Genomic DNA, 25,325 nt, shown 5'->3' with positions numbered 1-25,325 from the left:
TAGTTTTTGAACTGATCCCATGACTTACTTACTTCTTGTTCCAAACTCTAAGTAGCAGAAAACTTCTGTTCAAGCATTTACTCTAGAATCCTCCCAAACACTCTGGAACAATGGGCAACCTGCTTTTAAGGTTATAAAAAACCAGGATGATCACGCTTCCTTAATTCACCCCACGCAAATATCTGCGAGTTCTTAACATGTGAAAACTGGGACATTCTATATGTGGAACACAATGCTATTGTATAATTTATGGTTAGATCCCTCTTGGTTATAAAACCCTTCTGCAACAGAGTATGTTTCCACAGGAAATACAAAAGAGACTGGTTAAATTATGTTTCATAACTTTTAAAATCTTATACAATTTCAAGACTGTTTCAAGAAATGGGGTCATTTTAATACAAGGCAGACTTGTGAAACTGCTTGGCTGTCAGTCCCCTGGGCCGGATTATTCACATTCTGCTTAATTCAGTCAAATTCATCTTGTATTGGGCACTTCTAGTCACCACTTTTAGCTTTCTGTGTTTCAGAGTTTCTTACTTTGCCCTTGTGTGTTTCCTGGAGCCACTGTCGAAGTCGGATGAGGCAGCTTTCCTGCAATGGTGTCAAGTCACCCAGATACCGCTTGATGTAGTCTGCATCGAGTTTGTCTGAAATGGTATTTACACATTATTACAACAAAAAGAAAAGGAGTACTTGTGGCACCTTAGAGACTAACGAATTTATTTGAGCATAAGCTTTCGTGAGCTACAGCTCACTTCATCGGATGCAGCTCACGAAAACTTATCCTCAAATAAATTGGTTAGTCTCTAAGGTGCCACAAGTACTCCTTTTCTTTTTGCGAATACAGACTAACACGGCTGTTACTCTGAAACCTGTCATTATTACAGCAGTTACTAATTGCTAGGTCAGTTAACAAATGATCTTATGTGCAAGTACTTGAAATGGAAGAACCTGTGTTCTTATTTCCAGTCAATGCTGCTCGTTTGTCAGCCTTAACTACGTTCAGTTGAATTAAAATGATAATGTCTGAACTGTTGGGTCTAAGAAAAAAAAGCTTTAGCTAATATTTTACAAGTGAGTTGCTTTTCTGCTACCAGTTGAAATCCATTTGCAATGGAATGGGGTTGATTTTTGGTGAGCTCTCTACTTCCTTCCCTGGTAATCTAAACTATTGCCCTCGACCAATCCTTAGTGTGATTTTATTTTTTTTAAAATGCTGGCCTTTACTTGATCACAGGATCAGCTACCAGCACACTTATCCAGGACCCAGATAGATGAATGCTAAATGGGGGGTGCTCCCAGAACTGGTCAGGACCAACATGAATACGAATGAACCAGAAACTAATGTGAGGGTCCTCAGCAGAGAAGCAGAGCCTTGAATGTGTCTATAAGCATTTCAAATAATCTAGCTAAAAATGAGAAGTCAAACAGGCCATATAAGGGATGCCAAATGTACCATCAGGTGTTCCTGCTGTGGGCTCTGATGGGCTGCTGGAGGTGTTGAGCACTTCCTTATTGTTCAGTCCCTCCTTTGTGACAGCATCTGGTATGTTGACAGCAGGAGAAACTGGCCGTGCTATGCGAGATGTGCTGTTCTCCAATTTATATGTAACAGGAGTCGTCCAACGAGGAACAAACGTCATCCCTTCTTCCTCCATCTGCTTCAGGTAATACTCTATTATTTCCTTTCCCTTTGAAACAAAAACATGTTTTAGCCAATACAATTTCCACTTAAATACAAACAGGTCCTGTTTGGAAATGCAACAAAAGGCAGTCGGGCATCCCAAGAGACCCCACAGATCCCTCTCCACACACACTTCACAACACCCTGCTCTAAAAGCCATGTAGTTTAGTTTTCTCTGCACAACCAGCCTGTTAAGTAGCAGCAGCTACATTTCAGGATTTAAATCTAACTAGAGCCAGGCATCTTGGTCATGATTGTGTGCTCACCTTTTTAATATTACTAGTGTACTGTTTCATGGCAATCTTTTCCACTGTGCTTTCAAAACCAAAGAAAGACTTGATATCCAGGCTTGCTGACTGTTCAAAACAGGTCCAATCTTCATTGTCAGGGTGAACCTATTGGTGGAGGACAGCAGAGACCACATGCTTTGATTACTCTTTGCTGTACGTTTTCTCATATAAGTATTTGCATAGTCAAAGTTCCATATTTAAGTTTGTTTTGTCAAGTGTCCTGTAAATGGAATTTGAAACCTCTGGTCCCTTTGCAAAATGCAGATTGAAAAAGGTAAAGCTTAGTCAATAAGAAAAGAAAGAAACAACCTTCATATGGTCTCTACAAAAGCCATCATGGCACATTTTCCCGTTTAACAATAACTAGGAGGAAAAACACTGTGCTCCAGGTCAGAGGCACAGGATCCGCATATTCACCAGATTTGCAATGCTTCCCTCTTGGATTACTTACTACCAACAATACTGCAACAGATTAGCACCATTTACTACCTAGATAGTGGCATAATTTTTTTTTTTTTTTTTTATATCCAGAAAAGTGTTTGTACGACTGAAAGGAGTATGATCTCTATTCTGGTTACCAGCCTGAATGAGCCAGTTTTTACAGACTGTAGAGAATGCCTTCCCCCCCGCCCTTTCAAACTTCAAATACATTCCTGATTTTCTCCTCTTCTTCTATCATAAGCAGCTGAGAGTGCTGGTAACTGGTTCTAGTCTACACTGCCACCCAAGAGAAAAACAGCAGTCTGGCATCTCCACATCTGAAAGAGAAGTGTGTACGGATTCTCCAGCTTTGGTTCTCAGCTCAATGGCATAAAAAAAATCAGACTTGTTCTGACTTTTTATGAGAGAATTATGTCACTGGCCCTTTTAGTTTTTTCCCTCCCATAACATACTGGAATTTATTTGTTGTGACCATTATTTATATATTGGGTAATATCCCATGTTTGAAACCTATTAAGGTCATTTAGTCTAACCCTGGCTAGAACAGGATTATTCCCGCACTTAATCCAGTTTAGAGCTTAATGTTTCAATAATGGGGCTTCCAACTTTTCCTTTGGAAGCTATTCCACAGTCCAATAGGTTTCATAATGAGTTGGTTATAAAATTGTGTTCCTTCTCATATTCATAGGGTGAGAAAACTGATGTTAAGTGGCTTGAACATCCTACACAAGCATAAAGCATGTGAATATGAAGCACAGAAGCATGCTAAAAGAATGTTTCTTTCTTTAGGTACATAGCTAAATCAATAACGGATTTTTTTTTTTTTTTTTTTTAAAGATACCAGGTCTCTTAAAAGGGATCTGGTTTTTAAATTATACTTTTGACTTTACACTTAACCTATCTTTGTTACAAATACAGTACTACCCAAGACTAATATAAAAGAAAAATTAAAGAAAAAGAACTTCTCTATTTGAGCTTGATTACCTTGTGCATTTTTCTATAGCATGTTTCTCCTGTTTATTATGGCACTTTCACATGGCAAGGGCAGACAGAAAAATACTTAAATATTAAAAGTTGCAGTGAGACCCAGGGGCAGATGCAGTACTTGAAACTACTCTTAACTAATATTTTGAAGTTAACTAGATTTCAAAGTTTCCAGCATCCCTTTAAACATGTTCTGCACCCAGAAAGCACTCATTTACGGAAGTGCTGCAATGTAAACGAGTGGCCGCATTTGCTAGTTTGGATTTGACTGCCAAGATCCATTCCAAGCTTTATTCATACATTACAATTATTTGTGCTTTATTTCATTTGTTTTATATCAGACTAGGAGTATTTTACAACCTATAAAGGAATTGCAAGCATGGCAACAGCTAGCTCTCGGACTTCACTTTTTAAACAAATCTATCATTATGCTACCAACACTTTGCACCAAAAAAAGACGTCAGCATCTCAAACAGAAACAGATATGACAGAAAAAAAAATCTAGATTAAAATTACAATCTTGAACACTTGAATTGTAGCACACTTGACAATAATACACTTGTAGCACTGGCTAGCACTATGCAGAAAGTGACCAAGTGATGTGCAAGCTTCCCTTCAACACTTCTGCCAGGGCATCATCAATTGTGACATGCCACAACCCTGCTATTACAGACTTTGGCTTCTCACAAGCAGAGTCTGTCAAATGTCTGTCTTTTGTCATGTGGAAATATGTCCAAATAACAGGAAACCAAATTTGCATCAGGGTTTTCACATGTCTTGATTACTTTTAAACACTAACAGCAACACCCATGGCACAATAATAATTCTGATTTTTAGGAGGAGCCAAAAAATAATCCAACCTTCGGTTATGAGTACTGAATGTCAATGCCAACCAAACCCAATCTGTAGAACTGTTAGATTCTCTGTTACTCACTGTGTAACAGCAGTGCTCATTAATGATGACTCTGTTAGAAAAGGTTTCATTGTAGGCCTCTATGTGCAAAGTCCGATCTTGTCTGTTCAAGGAGTTCTTCTGGACAAAGTAAACATAATCTACTCCTGCAATCTGAGAAAGATTACCACAGATTTTGTTAAAAATTTCCATTCTTGTGGGTTGGTATCAAGAAAATTAGAATAAAAGCCATTTTAAAATTGTTTAGTTACCTTTTTTAATAATCGTGGTGCATCTATATCCAGTTTACAACGCCTTTCGATCACATGGATAGCTCCATCCTCACTCTTGAATTCATTCACAGTGTCACTAGCTACAAACATTGGGATTAGAGGACATGTAGGAAATCTTCTTTCATATGCCTGCAAAGATGTATAGAGGAGGAAGAACGAACAAAAGCTTAATCAAGAGTAATTCTATGGACTATACAGATTCTGTCCCTCTTCTCTGACACCATTGTATTTACAAGCCATCGTCTTGATCTTATCCATTTGGTAGGAAAAGCAGGGGCCCTTGCATCTCCACTTTTTTGAAATTACTACTATAGCTGACACCACCAAGAAACAGACTGCTTTCAAGACAGCAAGTTTCATAGCAAACCAAATATTAGAGTATTTCATGTATAGTCCTGTTTGAGATACATGGTACATTTGACCTAATCCAGGGGTTAATTTAAACAGTGCACAAGCAACACTTTCCCCCCTTCCCTCTCCCCTACCCTCCTGCCCCCCCCGCTTTTTTTGAGGGAAGTGGATAACAATGTGCATTGACCATCCTCCCTTTAACGGGAACAGAACATCTTAAAGAGACCCTTTTATCACAAAAATACCTGAGCACATAATGTGCTGAAGGATTAAAAAACCCACTGTGTAATTATCAGCATTTCATTGAGCTGTCTGCAGGGTTTGCAATGCATTGCCCAGAAGTATACCCCGATGCCATGGCAAGGAACATCGCGGCAAACGCCCTCCAGGACGCGACAAAGAAGCGGATCGGCAGAGCACCCTCCAAACAAGATATCACCACCTTCCTGAGTGGTTCCCTGGATGGCAAATTCGGACGGGATGGGCATGACATTGCTTCGCTGTGGTCCCGAGCTCGCAATGCCACGCGTCGCCTGGGGAAGCGCATCTGCTGCCACTGGGAATGGTGCGAGGAGCGCCAGGAGCTGGGAGTCCTGGTGCTGCAGATCAGGTCCAACAACACCATCGTCACCCTGAGCACCAGGGGCATGCTGGAGAGAACCCTGAAGGCAGCCATCCACTCGCTGTACATGGAAACCCTGAAGCGTAAACAGGACCAGGGTAAAGCCTTTGAACTGACCAGCAAGTGGGACGCCAGCAACCACTTCCTTGCCAGGGGCGGCTTCACCCGTTTTGCTGACTGGTGGTTCATCCACCGTGCCCAGCTCAACTGCATCCCACTCAATGGAGCCGTCCGCCATGGGAACTGAGACAAGCGTTGCAGGAAGTGCGGCTACTCCAACAAGACCCTGCCCCACGTCCTGTGCAACTGCAAGCCCTGCTCCAGAGCCTGGCAGCTGCACCACAATGCCATCCAGAACCGCCTGGTGAAAGCCATCGCACAGCACCTGGGGGAGGTCACCGTGAACTGCACCATCCCCGGTACTGACAGCCAGTTGCGACCTGACATGGTAGTCACCGATGAGGCCCAGAAAAAGATCATCCTTATCGATGTCACGGTCTCCTTTGAGAGCAGGACCCCGGCCTTCCGCGAAGCCCGAGCTCGTAAGCTAGAAAAATATTCCCCCCTGGCCGACACCCTGAGAGTGAAGGGCAATGACGTGCAGATGGATGCCCTGATCGTCTGAGCCCTGGGCGCTTGTGACCCCTGCAACGAGTGTGTGCTGCGGACCTGTGGGATCGGTCGAAGCTACGCATGGCTCATGCGGCGCCTCATGGTCTCGGACACCATCCGATGGTCCAGGGACATCTATATCGAACAGATCACCGGCCACCGACAGTACCAGGAGGTGTAAGCCAGTACGACATCGTGCATCAACTATGGGAAAGGGACTGAGAGACTTTTTCCATTGGACCATATGAACTGGAACCATAAACTCACTGAACATTAAATCCCACCAAATGAGGGTAAATACATCCTCATCATCGTATCCACTCATTATACTCCACACCTGAACATAGCCATTATATGAACATACCCCCATATCTCAATGTCTGTACTTTAACCCGTTAATCTTTTACCCCCAATCGGGGAGATTGCAGATTATGTATTCCTTACACCACCTGTTCCTAAACCGAATTTCGCAGCCCTTGAGAATCTGTACCTTATTCCCTGATAACCAGAAACTTCTATGCTTAAACTCTGTACCATTTTCTTTTTACTTCATCATCATAATAAAATTATTAAATCTGTTAAAAGGTCTCAAAACCCACTCCTTACACTAACAGCTTTCCCTGAGTGCAAAGATTGCCATTTCTCTAATGATTTCAGTGTGCCATTTATCAATTTGTAATTATGTTTAAGAACATAGACACCACTGAAAAATGTTACCCTAAGTCACTTAGGTGCTTTTGAAAATTTTATCCCTAATACCTTCCATAACAGCATATAACTATTTACATACCAACAGTCCCGATTTAACTTGAAGATTATGGTCATGTGCTTATGCTAATCTTGTAAATTTGGGCTGGACAGGAGCTTATTTTACAAGATAAATAATACGCCCTACAGATTAAGAAGGGTGCCCTTTAAACAAGGAAACACTTGCACAGATATTTTCAATTTACATTTTTGTTGTTGATATGAAGCTTCTTGGACCACACTCCCTATGCAATATTTATTTTTTAACAGTATATTTTTAGATAGTTTTCCTTCCTCCCTCCCACATCTATATTTTCAGACTGTTGACTTTCATTTCCTGTTTGCTTTTGGAGTCAAAGCCTAGCTGTCTTCAGAACTCTTTCCAAGACCCACCTATTTACCAATGCCCTCTTGCTCTAAGACCAGACATGACAATGAAACACTAACACAGATAAAGAAAACCTAAAAGCTTCTTAGGACCAGCAGAAACAACTATAAGCAATTCTATGCAGATGCAGACTACCTTGTTTAGTGCTTACGTGCTATTTTAATAGGCTGAACTGCTCTAACACAGGGCTAAGAGGTAAGATGGGCAGCTGTTGCAACATACATACATACATAAAGCGGAGAGGCAAGGGTTGAAAAGAAATCAGAAAAATTAAAAAAAAACCATAAGTGTGTGCATACATCACAAAAAAGGTTTTATGAATTAGATCATGTAGTATTTTAAAATAATTTTTATAGCACCAAAAAGATAACACTATGTCTGACTACACTCCACTAGTTATCAAGCTTTTATTGTGTGCCCAGATGTTTTTTTTAGTACATAGGCTAGAAATAATCTAGGGGCTTAAAGAAATGCACAAAACAGAAGTGACAGAATGTTAGAGTTATGACTCTAAAACATCAGGCAGTACAGAAAATTCAAGCTAAGGGAGAAATAGACCATGGATCCTTTCAACATCATGCCACAGTGGTTCTCAACTCTTGGAACGCTTGCGGCCCAATCAGCACACAGCTGTGGCCCACATGACAGCCTAAGGGCCATATAAGTAGTACATATATTGTGTGGATGCGGCCCACATAACAGAGAGCTATACATGCGACTCACAATGGTAAATACGTTGAGAACCACTGCCCTGGCATAACAAGTCCTTACCCATACCTACTTGAGCCTGTTGCACCTTCGTACAGAAGACCCTATACATTTTACAGTTAGCTGTGAATCTCCTTGTTCTCGCCAAACAATACATCTCAGTGTTCTTTGTAACTGGTCATTAGTGTGACAGGAAAAGCAAATAGCTTCCAAAAGGAGCAAGTTGATAAACATTTTACCATCTTTTTGTATTGCTCCCTTTATACTTTCACATTTTTGTTTAAGAAATCTATACTGAAAATGATTTTCTACTTTCTCATCTCTTCAGTTTATTTCACATCATTATGTTCCACTAATTATTTTTAAAGCACTTTTACTTCTGGGCCATAAAAGGTTTTACTATCTCTATTCATCTTGTTTTCTTCCAGCTACTCCTCTCCAAAGTCCTGTTTGCTGCATCATGTTGATTAATTTCTCACCTCATCCCTCAAGACGCATTTTTTCTTCCCTTTTGCATTGTGTGTTCAACACCAGAAAATTACAGTATTTTCTGCTTTGTTTTTACTGCTTGGCAAGCAAACTTTAAAGTGTTTACTGAATGGCAAGCAAAGAGATTGGCTGATGAGTATTTGTTCTACTTTTACTGAGAATGAAAAGTAAACTGACTTTGTTCAATATGGAAAGGAACAAAATAATCAGCCGCCTGGAGTTGGCAAGCTGAGTGCTTAGAGGAACAGAACACTCACAGGCTTCAGACAGATTAACAGGAACAAAGGATACTTTCTTTTGTAAGGAATGTACAGACATACTACTGAGGATTGTCCTCAGTCATTTTTGTTTAGGCTTTTCCATCAGGTCATTTTTATTCCTTTAAATTACATTCAATATCCAATGTAGTCCTGCAACACATGGCCTAACAATACAGCCTTGTCTCAGGAACAAAGTTTTAATTAGCAAACCGCACAAAATATTTATTATTCTGATTTAAAACCACAAAAGCAAGAGTTAAGGACTTGCATGTCATCTTTAGCTTGTGTCTTCTACACTGAAAGCCAGGCCGAACACCACCGCCAGAGACATAGACCTGCAAATCTTGTATAATCACAATTCAGTCTGAGACAAAAACCAGTAAAGGGACATCAGCATCGGATTGGGAGAAGATGAACTGCAATCTGGGAAGCATCTAGATCAGTGGTTCCCAAACTGGGATTTGTGAAATGTTACATGGGGTTCTTGGGAAAAAAATTCCCTAATGGTGGATAGAGATGTCCCCAGGGACTCCAGGCAGCATGGGGCCAGCAGCCCGGAGCCCCTGGACTTCTAACAGCTAAGCAGATCTAAGCAAACATATCTATCATACTGAAGAGATTTAAGCTTCAAGACTCCTTATAAGAAATGGACAGGGAGGTGGATAGTTTTTGCTGTTTTTAAAATTAAATAGACAGCTAGTATTGTTTTTAAAATTATTATGAAGAACAAATTTAAACTTTGTTGTAATGGGCGTTGTTTACCTGGAGTGCTCCAGACCTGAATGTTTGTGTATGAGGAACTCTGAGTTGGTTTCTTAAAATACCTTCATGCTGTTTCACACCTGATACTTCTTGATGAAACATAGGAGCCTTGTCTTATAACAAGCTTATTCAAAGTGATACAAGCTACGAAAGGGAGATCTTGGAAGAGTATTGCCGTTTTCATAATATAATAAAAATACTGTAATAGTAAATAATTAATAATAGTGTGTAATAAGTGTGTCATAAAAACAAATTTTATATTTCCAAGATCACTGCTTTTATAATTTATACTCAGGTAAGGAGAAAATCCTTGGAAATATTCGTTTTTAGAAGGGGTTCACGAGACTTGACATTTTAGTGAAAGGGGTTCACAGGTTGTTAAAGTTTGGGAACCACTGGTCTAGATGGTATAACTACACCAAAATCCAACCAAAAGCATCATCAAAAAATAGGTCATGTTTAAACAGGACACCAAGATTATGGAACCTGGAAGCCACAAAGAAGGAAGGTACCATCAAAGCAGAACAGGAGAAAATAAGTCAGAATTGTAGCCTTTTTATTAAAAATCTATTAGGTATCATTTTTCCAGTGTTCCATGGCGCTTTGAGACAGGTTTGTGTGCATATGCACACACGCGGGCACACACACCTCCTTCATTATACTGCCTTTGTTTTCTTTATCAGAATAAATGCAGCATTAGAGAGCACAGTTAAGTTATACCCATCAAGTAGCAAATCAATCTTTTCTAATTAAATTTTAAGTTAGTTGTTGCAGATGAAGTGAGCTGTAGCTCACAAAAGCTTATGCTCAAATAAATTGGTTAGTCTCTAAGGTGCCACTAATACTCCTTTTCTTTTTGCGAATACAGACTAACACGGCTGCTACTCTGAAACATGTCATTTTCTTGTCAGAATTTCACTTTACTGCATACTATATTTATCAGCAATTAGTCAGTTCCTTAAACTCAGTGTTTACAGTAATGATATTGGGTGCATTAGAGAAGGTCTGTTGCAAGAACTAATCGCTATTACTTAAGGGTTCAATTTAGCCCACTGGAAGGGTTTGTCATTCTGATTCATCATCCATATGACAAAGTTACTTTTTTGTTACATAAACAATTGTCTTTATGTTCTGTATTCATATGAAATATTCTCAGAGAGATCCCTCAAGACTTTGTAACCAATATGGGGACCGACACTAAAAGCTTTCTAGCTAAAAGACAAACATAGACCTACACATCCTTCAAAAGTTTACACCTGGAATTTTGTTGCTCACTGATTCTGTACTTTACAATTTCCTACTAGCCTCAGGAGAACATGTGTGTACTCTGACATATTAAGAGCTGGCACTGTGTAGTTGAAACATAATATGGAGAAGCAGCTTGAAATTTAATAGGCTTGTTATATAACCTTTTAAACTTTCCTAAAGCATGTTAATGACAAGAAAGATACAAAATTCTGTGACAAGAATAATTTAGACCAAAACTATACAGTATTAAGCTTCCTCTTCCCCAAATGCTTCCCTTACCAATTCACTAGTAGAGTACAGTCAAAGGGACTACATGTACTTTACTTCCATCTTTGCTAGTATTTCAACTCTACTTAAAAACATAAATATGTTTCTAAGCAAGATTAGTTTTAAACACATACCAGTATTTTTCCAAATCCAGGGGAATGATTAAAAGAAAGAAATTTAAGAGGGCATCAGTGGCAGGTGATAAACTGGGAGACATCTTTTAAAAATACAAATTCTAACAAAACATGTGGCTCCAACTCAAGAGGATCAACGATGAGGTTCTCTTTTTATTTAGATTTAGAGTAGCAGCCACGTTAGTCTGTATCCGCAAAAAGAACAGGAGTACTTGTGGCATCTTAGAGACTAACAAAGTTTTTTTCTCCTGCTGATAATAGCTCATCTTAATTAATTAGCCTCTTACAGTTTGTATGGCAACTTCCAGTGTGTGTGCGCACTCGTTCTTATTATATGTTCCATTCTATGCATCCGACGGAGTGGGCTGTAGCCCACGCAAGCTTATGCTCTAATAAATTTGTTAGTCTAAGGTGCCAGAAGTACTCCTGTTTTTTGTTTAGAGCTTTTCAAAACCAGACCGGATATTAAATGAATGCTCTAAAAACTCGAGAGGCTTTGTCATTTGCTAAGTGAAAATGTCCCAGCCACAGCCACATACAAATTAGATATGCTCCCAAATTATATTGTTCTCATACCATTTTCCCAATCCCCTATCCTACAATCCATTTTATACAAGCCCTTTCATCAGCGGGTGTTCAAGTGTTTGTGCTTACAGAAAGTCTGAGACAAAGTCCGAGAAGGTTCTTGCACTGTGCTCATCACCATGGTAGCTGTATGTTCTGAACGCTACTGTAATATTAGTATGGAAGTGAAACTGGGAAATTGACTGTTTTCTTAGAAATAAAAAAAAACATATTCTAAGTTCACTCTGAACCAAAAGGGACTTTTTTGGGCTCAGAAGGGGAGAGGGCCTAAAACTGCCAACTTAAGATGCACTTGCAACATATGACCACACTTGCAAGTGCATATACAAAACCAATCATCATGTCATGTATTCTCACCCTCTGTGCCCATGCAATCCATGAAGTATCTGAAGTGCTAGCATCTTTCTGGGACTCCGAGGGTTCACAACCCAGCAGGGCACTGTGGTAACCTGACAGATTGCATTCTATAACAGTCTGATCCTCCCTGCTCCCCTCTTTCTCCTTTCCAGCCTTCAAATGCTAACCATAAGGCTAAGAGATGAAGCTGAGAAAAACATTACTATCCCATGGCAGACAGGCCAGGATGTTTCAGGCGCTCAGCACCCACCACACCAGTAAATATCGAAAAAGAAACAGGCTTATTTTTTTCAGATTAACCTACACAAAATAGCAAATTCCTTATCCTCCTTCACATGTTCGTGTTCATACTCACTTATTCTTTTCTCTACTGGTGACAAAACAGCAGTATTTGAAACCAGCAGCCATACTTATGTGAAGAACCATGGAGTCATATTACAATATTGAAAGACTGTATAATTTCTGTATTCATAACCAGCTCTTTATTGGGAGGATGCAGGAAGGAGAGGAAGGAGGTGGTAGGGAAAGGACATATCCCAAAATACCTGGTTACCAAAATACCAGACAGACTGGTTAAAACAAATGTCCACAGCGATTAGAAAGGAGTAGGTGAGTCAGGGCACAGACCTTGGGGAAGAACAAAGGTTGTCTCCACTATATAAGGATCGGTTAATTCTTAGAGAAAGGAATACAGTTTGGGGCGAGCACGGACTCTGAAAGGACAAGCAATGATCTCCTTTGAAAGCCATGTCTTGACAGGTACACCTCTGAATCTCTGCTACCATGTAAGAAACCTTGCCACTCAACCTTTAATCTTTTGAATTAACCTTTCTTGATCAGTATTAGTGTGGCTCTTTATAGCTGTTGCTTAGATGAAACAGGTTTAATTGCGGTTCACATCTGTATTTTCACCTTCTTGAACTTTCTTATTTAAATGAAACAATCCACTTTAATGACCTTGAGGGGAACAAATGCTGTCTGACTGTGGCTAAGAACCAAGAATTCTGTACCTTCAGGGGAGGGAGAGAATACAGATGAGAAACACTTTGGGTAGCCAAGATAAAAAAATGAAGACTTTAACCTGTCCCAAGAAGCATCACAGCAGGCTGATTTACAGCCATGTAGTCATGGAATGACCGCTCAGATTTAAAGGTGCCAGGGCACTGTCATGTGGTGGTACACTGGTATTTTACACAAAAAACTGGATTTTAGGAATCCTTTCTGGCTTATTTTCTTACTAGAGACAGGAAAGAAATCTTAGGACTTATTTTTGGCTTACAAAAGAGATACGTCAAGCCTTCTGTTGTTGCAAATTTTTGCCAAAGAAAGTTTCTCTGACTGAATGAGGTCAAAATAAGTAGGAACAGAAATCAGATATCTACATTACATCTCCCATTTGGAGTCAGCACTTGCAGCAGAAAACAGTCACTAACAGATATGCGGCTGACAACCACAGCAAGATCACCAAGAGGCGCGTGACTCAACTCCTGTAGGAAATAGATTTTTCTAACATATCAGATGTAAGCAATAGCCAAAACTGTATTGAAACAATAACTTAAAAAGGGAAGCCATAAAATCTGTCATCACAAACTCAAATTATTTACAAGATAGATAAATTTCAAGAAGCCCCCATTAAGGATCAAGGAGAGGAAATGGACAGCGAATGCCTTGACTGAAATCACAATATGAAATGGAACACATGAAAATGTATCCTTTAAATGTGTTCCCTTTTACACATTTGCTCCAGTAGGGAGTCTCACTTCTAGTCACCAACTCCAAGGTCTTGGAAATGCATATTTTCCACAACATCTGAACACTTATGGTAAAATTCTGCCCTTACAAACTGGAGTTATACTTGGGCTGGTTGTGAAGAGCAGAGAGGTACTGGCAGAGGATTAGATTTTAAAAACATACAGATGTCTCAGGGCAGGCATATGGTGGGATGCACATAGCTTGTCCTTTAAAACAAAAAATAAATAACTAAAAGGATTAGCATAAATCCCCTGCTAGTGCAAGATGCTGAATGCAACATAGGAGGGACCTGTCCACGTGCCTTAACTGGTAGGCAACACAGCCCAACCCTAACCCCTTCGGTGCCACAATGCAGTTATTGGCATTGTAGTTTGTCCTGCTTCTAGAACTCTCAATTACTACAGTAGATAGGAATTTTAGCCTGCTGCTGCACAAGGGGTTGAGGGATGGGCATGTTCCATTCACCCTCTTCCCGCACACTACAGGACAGACCAGGGGTGGGCAAACTTTCTGGCCTGAGGGCCACATCAGGGTTCCAAAATTGTATGGAGGGCCGGGTTGGGAAGGCTGTGCCTCCCCAAACAGCCTGACCCCCGCCCTCTACCACCTCCCACTTCCAGCCCTCTGACTGCCCCCCCTCAGAACCCCCAACCCATCCAACGCTCCCTGCTCCTTGTCCCCTGACCGCCCCCTCCTGGGACCTCACCCCCTCTCCAACCCCCCTTCTGCCTGTCCACCCCAATCCCTATCCACACCCCCACCCCCTGACAGGCCCCTTGGGACTCTGCCTATCCAACCCCCCCCCCCCATCCCCTCACACCTCCGCCCCATCCAACCGCCCCCTGCTTCCTGACCTCCCTCCCCGACTCCCTGCTCCTTATCCAACCCCCCCGCTCCCTGCCCCCTTACCATGCTGCTCAGAGCAGTATGTCTGGCAGTCAAGCTGCCTGGCCGGAGCCAGCCACACCGCCATGCTGCCCAGCAGGAGCTTGCAGCCCCGCCACCCAGAGCGCTGGTGTCACAACGAGCTGAGGCTGCGGGGGAGGGGGAACAGCATGGGAGGGGCTGAGGGCTCGCCTCCCCTGCCGGGAGCTCAAGGGCTGGGCAGGACAGTCCCATGGGCCGAATGTGGCCTGCGAGCTGTAGTTCGCCCACCTCTGGGACAGACTATAAGAACGGCCATAATGGGTCAGACCATCTAGCTCAGTATCCTGTCTTCCAACAGTGGCCAATGCCAGGTGCCCCAGAAGGAATGAACAGAACAGATAATCATCAAGTGATCCATCCCCTGTAACCCATTCCCAGCTTCTGGCAAACAGAGGCTAGGGATACCATCCCTGCCCATCCTGGCTAATAGCCATTGATGGACCTATCCTCCATGAACTTATCTAGTTCTTTTTTGAACCCTGTTATAGTCTTGGCCTTCACAACATCCTCCAGCAAGGAGTTTCACAGGTTAACTGTGTGTCGTGTGAAAAAATTGCTTCCTTTTGTTTGTTTTAAATCTGCTGCCCATTAATTTCATTTGGTGACCCCTAGTTCTTGTGGTATGAGGAGTAAACACTTCCTTATTTACTTTCTCCACACCACTCATGATTTATAGACCTCTATCACATCCCCGACTTAGTCGTTTCTTTTCCAAGCTGAAAAGTCCCAGTTTTATTAATCGCTCCTCATATGGAAGCCATTCCATACCCCCTAATAATTTCTGTTGCCCTTTTCTGAACCTTTTTCCAATTCCAATTTTTTGAGATGGGGCAACCACATCTGCATGCAGTATTCAAGATATGGGTGTACGATGGATTTACAAAGAGGCAATATATTTTCTGTCTTATCTATCCCTTTCCTAATGATTCCCAACATTTTGTTCACTTTGACTGCCACTGCATTTTGAGTGGATGTTTTCAGAGAATAGCCACAATGACTCCAAGATCTCTTTCTTGAGTGGTAACAGTTAATTTAGACCTTATCATTTTATAAGTATAGTTGGGATTATGTTTTCCAATGTGCATTACTTTGCATTTATCAACATTGAATTTGGCCCTTACTATTTAACCAAGGTAAGATTTAAGATTTGTCTACCTGACAAAGGCGCTACAAAAGCGCTAAGGCAAGAGATCCTATTTGCCTCATTTTAGAAGCTAAACATCTGTTTTACCATGTAAATATACAAAACATTTCTGATCTACAACTTGCTGATTACAGTATAATTAATGTATTTTGACAGGTATATTAACAGAAGGACCAGATAGAAAGTGTGCTGCTTGTGGACCAAAGTCAGTGCCAGCATTCCTGAGTAGTTCAAACAGTCCAAATGCATCCTACTTCTTTAAACTTCAAGAATTTGAGATTTGCAATTTAATACTTTCAACAAGGGACTCTAGACACACAAATGCCAATGGAAATTTTGTATAATTATAAAAGTCAATGTATGGCAAAGTTTGCTTCATGATCTTTTTAATTTTTATACAGACAGTGCATATTTGCATTTCAACATGGCTGCATCTCAACTTAAGAGATGAGCACCCAGGAAGCACATAATTGTGAACAGAATCCTTTCAGTCACTCTGATAAAATGCTAATTCACGTGCAGGAGTGAGAATTATTAAAAATGTAATCCCAGATGCTCAAGCAACCATCTGCACCTGTTTTCCACTTACAAAATATTTTAAGGGGGTGGAAGGGAAGATTATGATATTGGCCTTAACTATCAGCCTCGAGCCACAACTAGAGAAGAAAATCCTCCCTCCTGCAGTGTCCTCCAGAGATGGGATTAATTCTAGTTTATGACAGCTGCTCAATCGCTTAGGGCTTTGTCTACCTGGGAAAGTTTTACTAGTTATATGTACACCCGGTATGAGCCCATGTGTCGACAACCTTATTCCAGTGTAAGTGGAACTTTTCTATTTAGTTTACGTCCCTTTGGAAGGAGGTTAAATTGAAAAGCTAAAAAACCAAAATAACCCCCACACTTACACCAAGATTTAAATTTATTTAAATATTTGAATTTAAACCAATAGTTATGCCAGTGTAAACTATGTATAATCTTTTGTGTGGACACATTTTTTCTGGTATAATTTTCCCACAGAGAGAACCCATTTATCGCTCCTGCCCCAAAGCTTGCCAAAATGGAGAAAATAATGCCATGCTTATTTTAAATTCAGTGTTGCTTTACCTGTTGGGTTTGTACTGCTGATCACTGTTTCCTCTAAGATGTGCGCGTGCACACAGGTCCTAAACCCAGCGCGCATGGCAAAACACCGCACGCACAAAAATTTGCACAGAAGAAATTTTTTGCGCACATGGCCTGTCAAAAATTAGAGGGAATATTGCTGCTGATATGGAGTTAAAGTTCTGCAGAATTTGGTAGTTTCCTATAGATTTCCAAAGGCCCCACTTAGATCTGATGAAGTAACCCTACAAATTTTAAACCAGAACAGACAATACTTATTTGCTGTAAAAGACTGGATATCTGGCTTTGTAATGTGCTAAGTAGTTTGCTGCTTGAATTGCAGCCATCTTAGAGACTCAGTAGAAAAGCACTCTGTCCCTGAGAGCTGAAAAATGTAACCACTGTGTCTGGAAGCAGTGAAAGCATCACCTAGTAACGATACAGAATAGCCTAGTGTACGTTACCACAGGTTCAATGATTTCTACAGATCATATGAATGATATTACATTAATAGCTTTAACTTGTTTGGGAGTGATGATATTCTTACAAACTTATCACAGAGTTTCCATAATGTTGCCTCACTACTGCTGTGTGCAGTGGGAGAGCAGGAAGGAATGCGGGGGGAGGGGGGGGGTAGTGGGAGAGCAGGAGGGAATGCCAGGTAGGGTGCAGGTTCACCACCCACACCACCTGAGATCTCATAAAGCTCTCTAAATCCGATTTAACATTTACTTTTGGATTATCATTCCATTTAAAAATATTTTCATATACATGCAAACAAACAGTAAAGCAATATTGTAGGACATGTAAATAAACAGAAAAGGAGTACTTGTGGCACCTTAGAGACTAACCAATTTATTTGAGCATGAGCTTTCGTGAGCTACAGCTCACTTCATCGGATGCATACCGTGGAAACTGCAGTAGACATTATATACACACAGAGACCATGAAACAATACCCCCTCCCACCCCACTGTCCTGCTGGTAATAGCTTATCTAAAGTGATCATCAAGTTGGGCCATTTCCAGCACAAATCCAGGTTTTCTCACCCTCCGCCCCCCCCCCCCCCACAAACTCACTCTCCTGTTGGTAATAGCCCATCCAAAGTGACCACTCTCTTCACAATGTGTATGATAATCAAGGTGGGCCGTTTCCTGCACAAATCCAGGTTCTCTCACCCCTCTCCAAAAACCACACACACAAACTCAATCTCCTGCTGGTAATAGCTTATCCAAAGTGACCGCTCTCCGTACAATGTGCATGGTAATCAAGGTGGGTCATTTCCAGCACAGATCCAGGCTCTCTCACCCCCTCTCCCCCCCGGGGAACACACACACACACACACACACACACACACACACAAACTCACTCTCCTGCTGGCAATAGCTCATCCAAACTGACCACTCTCTAAGTTTAAATCCAAGTTTAACCAGAACGTCTGGGGGGGAGGAGGGGGGGAAGGGAAAAAGCAAGGGGAAATAGGCTACCTTGCATAATGACTTAGCCACTCCCAGTCTCTATTTAAGCCTAAATTAGTAGTATCCAATTTGCAAATGAATTCCAATTCAGCAGTTTCTCGCTGGAGTCTGGATTTGAAGTTTTTTTGTTGTAAGATAGTGACCTTCATGTCGGTGATTGCATGACCAACTTGATGATCACTTTAGATAAGCTATTACCGGCAGGACAGTGGGATGGGAGGGGGTATTGTTTCATGGTCTCTGTGTGTATATAATGTCTACTGCAGTTTCCATGGTATGCATCCGATGAAGTGAGCTGTAGCTCACGAAAGCTCATGCTCAAATAAATTGGTTAGTCTCTAAGGTGCCACAAGTACTCCTTTTCTTTTTGCAAAGACAGACTAACACGGCTGTTACTCTGAAACCTGTAAATAAACAGGAAAATCAAAGTAACTTTTTAGAATAGAGACTGTACATTCATTGCTACACTGAACAAACTCAGCTTACCCCATTAAAGAAGGCATCAATAAAAACTTTTGGTATTTTATTTATAGTTATTTCTATGGCAATCATTGAACTAACTGAACATAGTGATATCGGGATACATCTCAGAATACCACATATCCATTTAATTCCTTCCAAACCTTCTGTCAATGTGAAAGGATTGGTTTAAATGTTAACTTCCAAAATTCATGGCAATAAATAACTGGTTCATCTGTGCAGCCAACTAATGGGATAATACCAATTACCTCTTTAAAATACAGCCTGCAAGGATAGTACCACTACCGGAACAGGATTATAATTGGGATACAATTCCTTTTGGTTCCAGTTAAAGTTCTGCTTACATTATGTATTTTACCATTCTTCAGTTTAGACAATAACTGCAGGTTTCACTTGCACTTAACATTGCTGTGAAGCAATCTCTTTTTATATAAGAAAGACTATTGCATTCAGAGTACTGGCAATTCTGTTCCTTTCCCTGGTTCAGAATTATAGCAGTTCCCAGGGTTACAGTGTAGATTACATTTGGTTCTAAATATGTCACAAAAACAGATCAAATGCAGAATTAGGCATTTGAAATAACAGCTCTACTAATAACAGCGGCAACGAGTCCTGTGGCACCTTACAGACTAACGGACATAACAGCTCTACTAATAGTTATCATACAACCTAATTCTTTTAAGCTAGCTTTGAACCCTTCAGGTGTAATGCATTCAAATACCATATTTTATTATGTAAACACAAAGAACCATCTGGAATATGAAGATACATAAAAATAGACTGTCAAAAGTAAATATCAAGATTAAGCCGATATAGTAGTGCCTACACTTCCCTGTGCCTTTTTTTTTTTTTTTTTTTTTTTTTTAAAAAGGCACCCTAGGAACACAATCTCTACACCAGATTAGACCACTTGTCTATCAAATGAAGTATGTAACCTCCAGGAGTGGAAAATTCTAGATGAAGACTAAAAAACTCCATATTGCATTTAAACAGTTGTGCAATTCTGTACGGGGGTGGGGGGAAAGAAGAGTATCACCACAAGAGAAACAGTATAACAGACTCACACTATCTCTCTTAAGCTTTAGCATTATGATGAAGCTATAAATTTCTTTTGTAAATTTAATTAAAATTACGTTTACATTCCCATGGGATTTCCATCCACCTGCACTGAAATAGCACCTTTGTCACTCACCATCATGAAGGCAACAGGAAACCTATATAAACTTTCAATGAAATGGTTTTTCATGAGCTCAACAGAAATGTTTCCAAAATAAGACTTTTTAAAAGACACTACCATATATTAATAAAGTCCTAGCCAGAATGTTGAGGAGTCTGATAGTGGTGAAGTTATTGGAAACTATTTTTAAAAGTTTGAGGACACTCACATGTTCAGATTTTAGGTCATATTTTGGAGAGAAGGGAAGGGAAATGGCATCTTATATCTCTAATAAGTGTATGGTCCAAAGGCCATAAAGTTCTTTGATCCACAAGCAGAACCCCCCCTCTGAAAGCAGCAGGGGTTCCCCCAATCCAGGCACACAGCATGACCCTGTGATAATAAGAGCCACAATATTAAGTCAAGATATTATGCCCCAAATATGGTGTCTTGCAAGAGAGACACACCACTTCTATGTGTACATTCCACAGGCAAATGGTTTACTGAAAAACCCATGCGAAATGAACTTTAACCAGAATAAACTGAGTATACCAATCCCACTTTCTTTCATAAAAATTTAGATCATATCTTCTGCTGCAATCAAAATGTTAAACAACATTAAGCCTAACCTCTAATATAGTCAGTACCATATTTAATAAATTAGTCTTACTGAAGGGGGGGGGACAATTTATGCCCCCACTTCAAAAGTTTAGTTTAAATGTGCGTGAGATGAATCTGAGCCAATCCAGGTGTCAACAGTTCAGTTGCCACTCTCGGCAGACAAGCCAAGGACTAAAAGGGTATCAAGTGAAGTATCCTCTCAACAAGCTAAATTTATGGAGCACCTTTCAACTTGAAATAGCAAGGACTCCAATGTGCTGTAACAAACTTAGGGCTTATCTACACAGGAAAATTGACTGGCAATAGCTATAGCTAAATTATACACCAGTATAACTATGCCAGTGTAATTCCCTCATGTGGATACGATTCTGGAATAAAACCCACTTTTATTCCAGAATAGTGTGTCCAGATGGGGAAGTTATGCCAGTATAGACATAGTGGTATAATTATTCTGATGTAGTATGCTGCTCAATTTCCCTGTATTAAAAAAAGCCCTTAAACACATAGGGATCACTTCATTTACTATTGAAGATGCAACTATCTTTGTGGTGAAAAAACAGCAACTTTTTGACAGTTTATAGCTATAACATATAATAGTTTTAGATGGGAAGCAAATACCATTTTATCCAATATAACATTAGGGTGAATACAAGTAGGCAAAACATAATTACGTGATATGGAATTTGACCAGAATATCAGGTCAGCATCCCATCTCTTAAAGAGAGAAAAGGGATCTTTAACAACCACAGGCATGTTTCAATATTACTTCAGTTGAAAGACAGTGGTTTCTCCAAAACAGATGAGACATTTGTGATTAAGTAAATCTGAACAGCTGCTGCCTGTATAATACTTGCTTGGTGGACAGGAGTCTTCAGCCTCCAAGTCCATGAATGTTCATCTTTACTGAATATTGACTTTCAGACAAAAAAAAAAAAAAAAAGGCAGTCACTGTAGGGACCTTAGGAACACACCTGCATGCTTCAGATATACTCTTGAGTGGAAACAAGGACCATGCTCTGTAAGAATGTGGTTCAAACAATGTCTGTCTGTACAATAGCACCCACCAGACAGAAGACTTGACTTGCCACCTTCACAAACTGTTAGATCCACATAACAAATGACAATATTGTGATACTTGTGTTGTACTTAGGTACTCTGTTCTTGTGTTCCAGGGTTCAGAGTACATCAAGCATGCGTGCACATGTGCTGGGGACAGAACTTAGACCGAGCTGGTGTAACATAACACCTCTTAAATTGCTCTCTTGTTCATCAGAGTCTCAGCTTTCATTTAAGAGAAAGATAAGTCTCTAGCTGTCACATTTGTAAAAAAACAAAAAAAACAAAAAAACCTTCAAAAATGTGAGCTGACTGTAAGTGATGCAAACATGTTTACTAAGACAGCCTGCAGAGAGCTGAAGCAGTATCTTTGGAATGCTTGAACAGCTGCCTTTATCTCAGTGAAGTGTCAATGCAGATGCCTTAGTGACAATAATTTAAATGCCAACCCCATTAGCTATTTTATTCCACATGTATGAAAAAAAGAGGGAAGATCACAGATTTGTAGTTTATTGTGAGTGACATCTCATTTTGGTGCCACAATTGGGTGGTATTCAGGAGAGTACCGCCACTCTTTGTGCTCCTCCCAAAAAATCAAGAAGCCTGAGGAACCTACGTGAGCCCATGGGCATAATCAAGTTCCATCAAGCAAGAGCCAAGTGGAGTACACACAGTCATATCTTGAACATCTACAGAATTTTTTTGAGAGTGGCATCTCATTCTGGAGACTCATATAGGCAGAGCTTATTTTGTAGGCACAAGTTTGGAAAGTATACCATCTTTTCTTCCCCATGAATTCAACCTCCTGTTGGAGATTAAATGTGGGGGTACTGAGAGATAACAGCCACAGGATGTTGTGTTAGATGTGGAATAAGTTAACAATTCTTCCTTCAGGGCTAGTAGGGAAAGCATAAAACTCTCCAAATGGGATTGATTAGAACGGAAGGAATGGCCCCATATGCTAGTTAGAAACTAACCTGGAAAAATCTGACAAGGGAGGACACTATTCTAAACAGAGGCCTCAAAGATGGTCTTTGCAGCAACAGTGTAACTATTATTCCATAGAGGCAAAATTCAAGTCCATGGTGTTACCAATATTAGACTCAGATATGGTTTTGTTCATTTATCTTTTGTGTTTAAAAGAGCCTGAATCCAGACTATAGTGAATTAGTGGACAAGCTCTACTAGTTGCTTGGGGCAGGAAACTTGACTTCTGACCTTAAGGGTGGAGGATGTAATTGCTTTAGCACAAAGTTAAAAAAAGAGGTTTCAGAGTCTAATCCCCAAAAAGATGTTGCGAGACAGCTGGCGTAGGCCAGTGAAGGCATTAAAAGGTTTGGAGGGTAGGACACTTAGAGAATACATAACTACTGAAAAATAAATCTGAGCAGTTCTGGAGCCCTTTCAAAGTTATCTGCAGTCTTGTAAGCAATGCATAAAACTTTTATGTAATATAGCAATGTATTGTGCATTGCTGACATTCATCTTGCTAAGAAATTCACACTGTGGCACTGTCATTATAATAAAATAATTAATTGTTTACAAGGTTAGCTTTGATATTTATCTCATCCTTTCCATTAAACTGAGCTGTAAGCAACATCGGTTGAGTGTTCTGTGACTTGAACTTGTATAGTCATGAAACTTTATTTTACAATTCAGCCATTATCCTACTGTGTGTCCATTGGGGATCTATTTTTGGAAGTGTCAAATACTCTTTGCTGATCTACTGCTGCCAACTTAAAATTTTAAGTAGTTCTAAATTTGGATTTTCTAGCAAATCTGTTTGATCTGCTATGATTAGAGGCACACTTTCAGAAAGGAAGATTCTTAAAATACACTTATCTGTCCCATGTCTATTTTGGAATATATTAACTTTTGTATTACTTATTGGGACTGTATGTGAAAAGTTTAATCGTTTGTTAATTTGTTTTTGCCTACTTATTAAGACAGCTACAGAGTAGATCTCAATGTGTTCCTTTTTAGGTAAATATTAAAACTATTTAACATGGTTTGGCTCAGAGAGGTTAAGAGACTTACATCAGGCATCAGAATCAGTAGCAGAGTTGAAAACAGAATAACAATCTCCTGCTCTGTCTACATTCCCTTCCCCCAGAAGAGGGCCAATGAGAGAAGAGTACAAAGTAGTAAAATGAACTGCACTCACATTAGGTCTCAGAGTAACAGCCGTGTTAGTCTGTATTCGCAAAAAGAAAAGGGCATCCGATGAAGTGAGCTGTAGCTCACGAAAGCTCATGCTCAAATAAATTGGTTAGTCTCTAAGGTGCCACAAGTACTCCTTTTCTTTTCACATTAGGTCTGAATTTAGCCCAGAGGCACACAGGCTTCTAAGTGCTGTTGTAATACAAATAATTTTATATTATAAATAGTATAGTCAACCTACAGAATTTATTGTCAAAGGAGATATGCAAGACAAACAGTATGCTAGAGTTTAAAGAGGACTAGGAAACTGACCATTAGCCCCTTTAACCGCTGCCAGAAGCTCCAGGTAGAATTCAGCTACTTCAGCTGAATATACACGTTAAGTGTCACAATGGGATTCAAATCTCATGTTGCAGTAGAATGCCCATGAGAATCTGGGAAGGAATCCTAACCCATCCCTCTCCAAATATGTATTGCACTACACAGATGACTAGGCATATTACTGAATATTTATCAGGTTCCAGCTGCTGCCAAAGGTATGCCAGTAGACTAACGATCTGATCATGTGTAGCAACTATTATCTCGCCAAAATTTGTCACCCTCCTCATGTACAAACAGGAAATATGCCTACTGCAAAGCTTAATTGTTTCAAAAGTGAAACTATCAACATTTCTTCAGCCCTCGGTTCTCTTTTAAAAACAGTGACTAAAACCATAAAGATTACATAAATAAAAACAGTTTTTTCCTCACCATGCCCACCCACACTGTGGAAGTGCAGACAGAGAAAGAGTAGATCAATTTAGTCACACTGCAAGAACAAACAAGTTCAAAAGAAACAGTTAACATTAAATTCTGTTCATTATGTCAATGTCTGTAGTATGCAGACCATGAAACAGAAATATGTAATTTCATGAATTCAGCATGGAGGGCTTTAGCCACAGGCCAATGAATTACACAGCAAAAATAGATTTTGTAAATTAAAAAGCAATGCAATTTATAAAATGGCTGACAAGATGTCCTATGAGAAGGATATTGGAGACTGTATTCCTGAACTGGACCCAACACTGATAGCATTCACATTTTCCACTGAATGAAGAAAAATAAAGGACTTGGAAAAGAAAGTGCTCACGTCAGGAAACTAATCATTCCCCTCCTATTGTGGCCCAAACAAATGTAAACATTGCACTGCCGTTCCCACAGTTCTGAAAAATCTGAGGGGCCATTAACACACAAGCACTTTTTTTTAACCTTACACAATTAAGATCTATTATTACTAAAACAAGGATATGATATTACAGCAGCAGCAAGCAGTTCTGCAAATTACAAGCCACAGTCAA

At 40.1% G+C, this 25,325-nt stretch overlaps 1 protein-coding gene across 7 annotated transcripts in view; it reads right to left on the bottom strand.

Annotated features, from left to right (window-relative positions):
* SEC14L1 (SEC14 like lipid binding 1) overlaps positions 1-25,325 on the bottom strand; it is a 126,699-nt gene that overhangs the window by 47,177 nt on the left and 54,197 nt on the right. For all 7 annotated transcript variants that reach the window (XM_077834106.1, XM_077834107.1, XM_077834105.1 and 4 more), the window contains 5 exons: positions 4,564-4,713; positions 4,334-4,465; positions 1,951-2,079; positions 1,457-1,691; positions 538-647 (listed from right to left, as the gene is read on the bottom strand). In XM_077834106.1, the coding sequence (XP_077690232.1) occupies positions 538-647; positions 1,457-1,691; positions 1,951-2,079; positions 4,334-4,465; positions 4,564-4,713 (756 nt within the window). The remainder of the gene's footprint in view (positions 1-537; positions 648-1,456; positions 1,692-1,950; positions 2,080-4,333; positions 4,466-4,563; positions 4,714-25,325) is intronic.

Source organism: Eretmochelys imbricata, chromosome 14 (genome assembly GCF_965152235.1).
Source record: "Eretmochelys imbricata isolate rEreImb1 chromosome 14, rEreImb1.hap1, whole genome shotgun sequence".
Classification (NCBI taxonomy): Eukaryota; Metazoa; Chordata; order Testudines; family Cheloniidae; genus Eretmochelys; species Eretmochelys imbricata.
The sequence above is the reverse complement of the archived record's forward strand: the minus strand, read 5'-3'. Positions and strand labels throughout refer to the sequence as shown.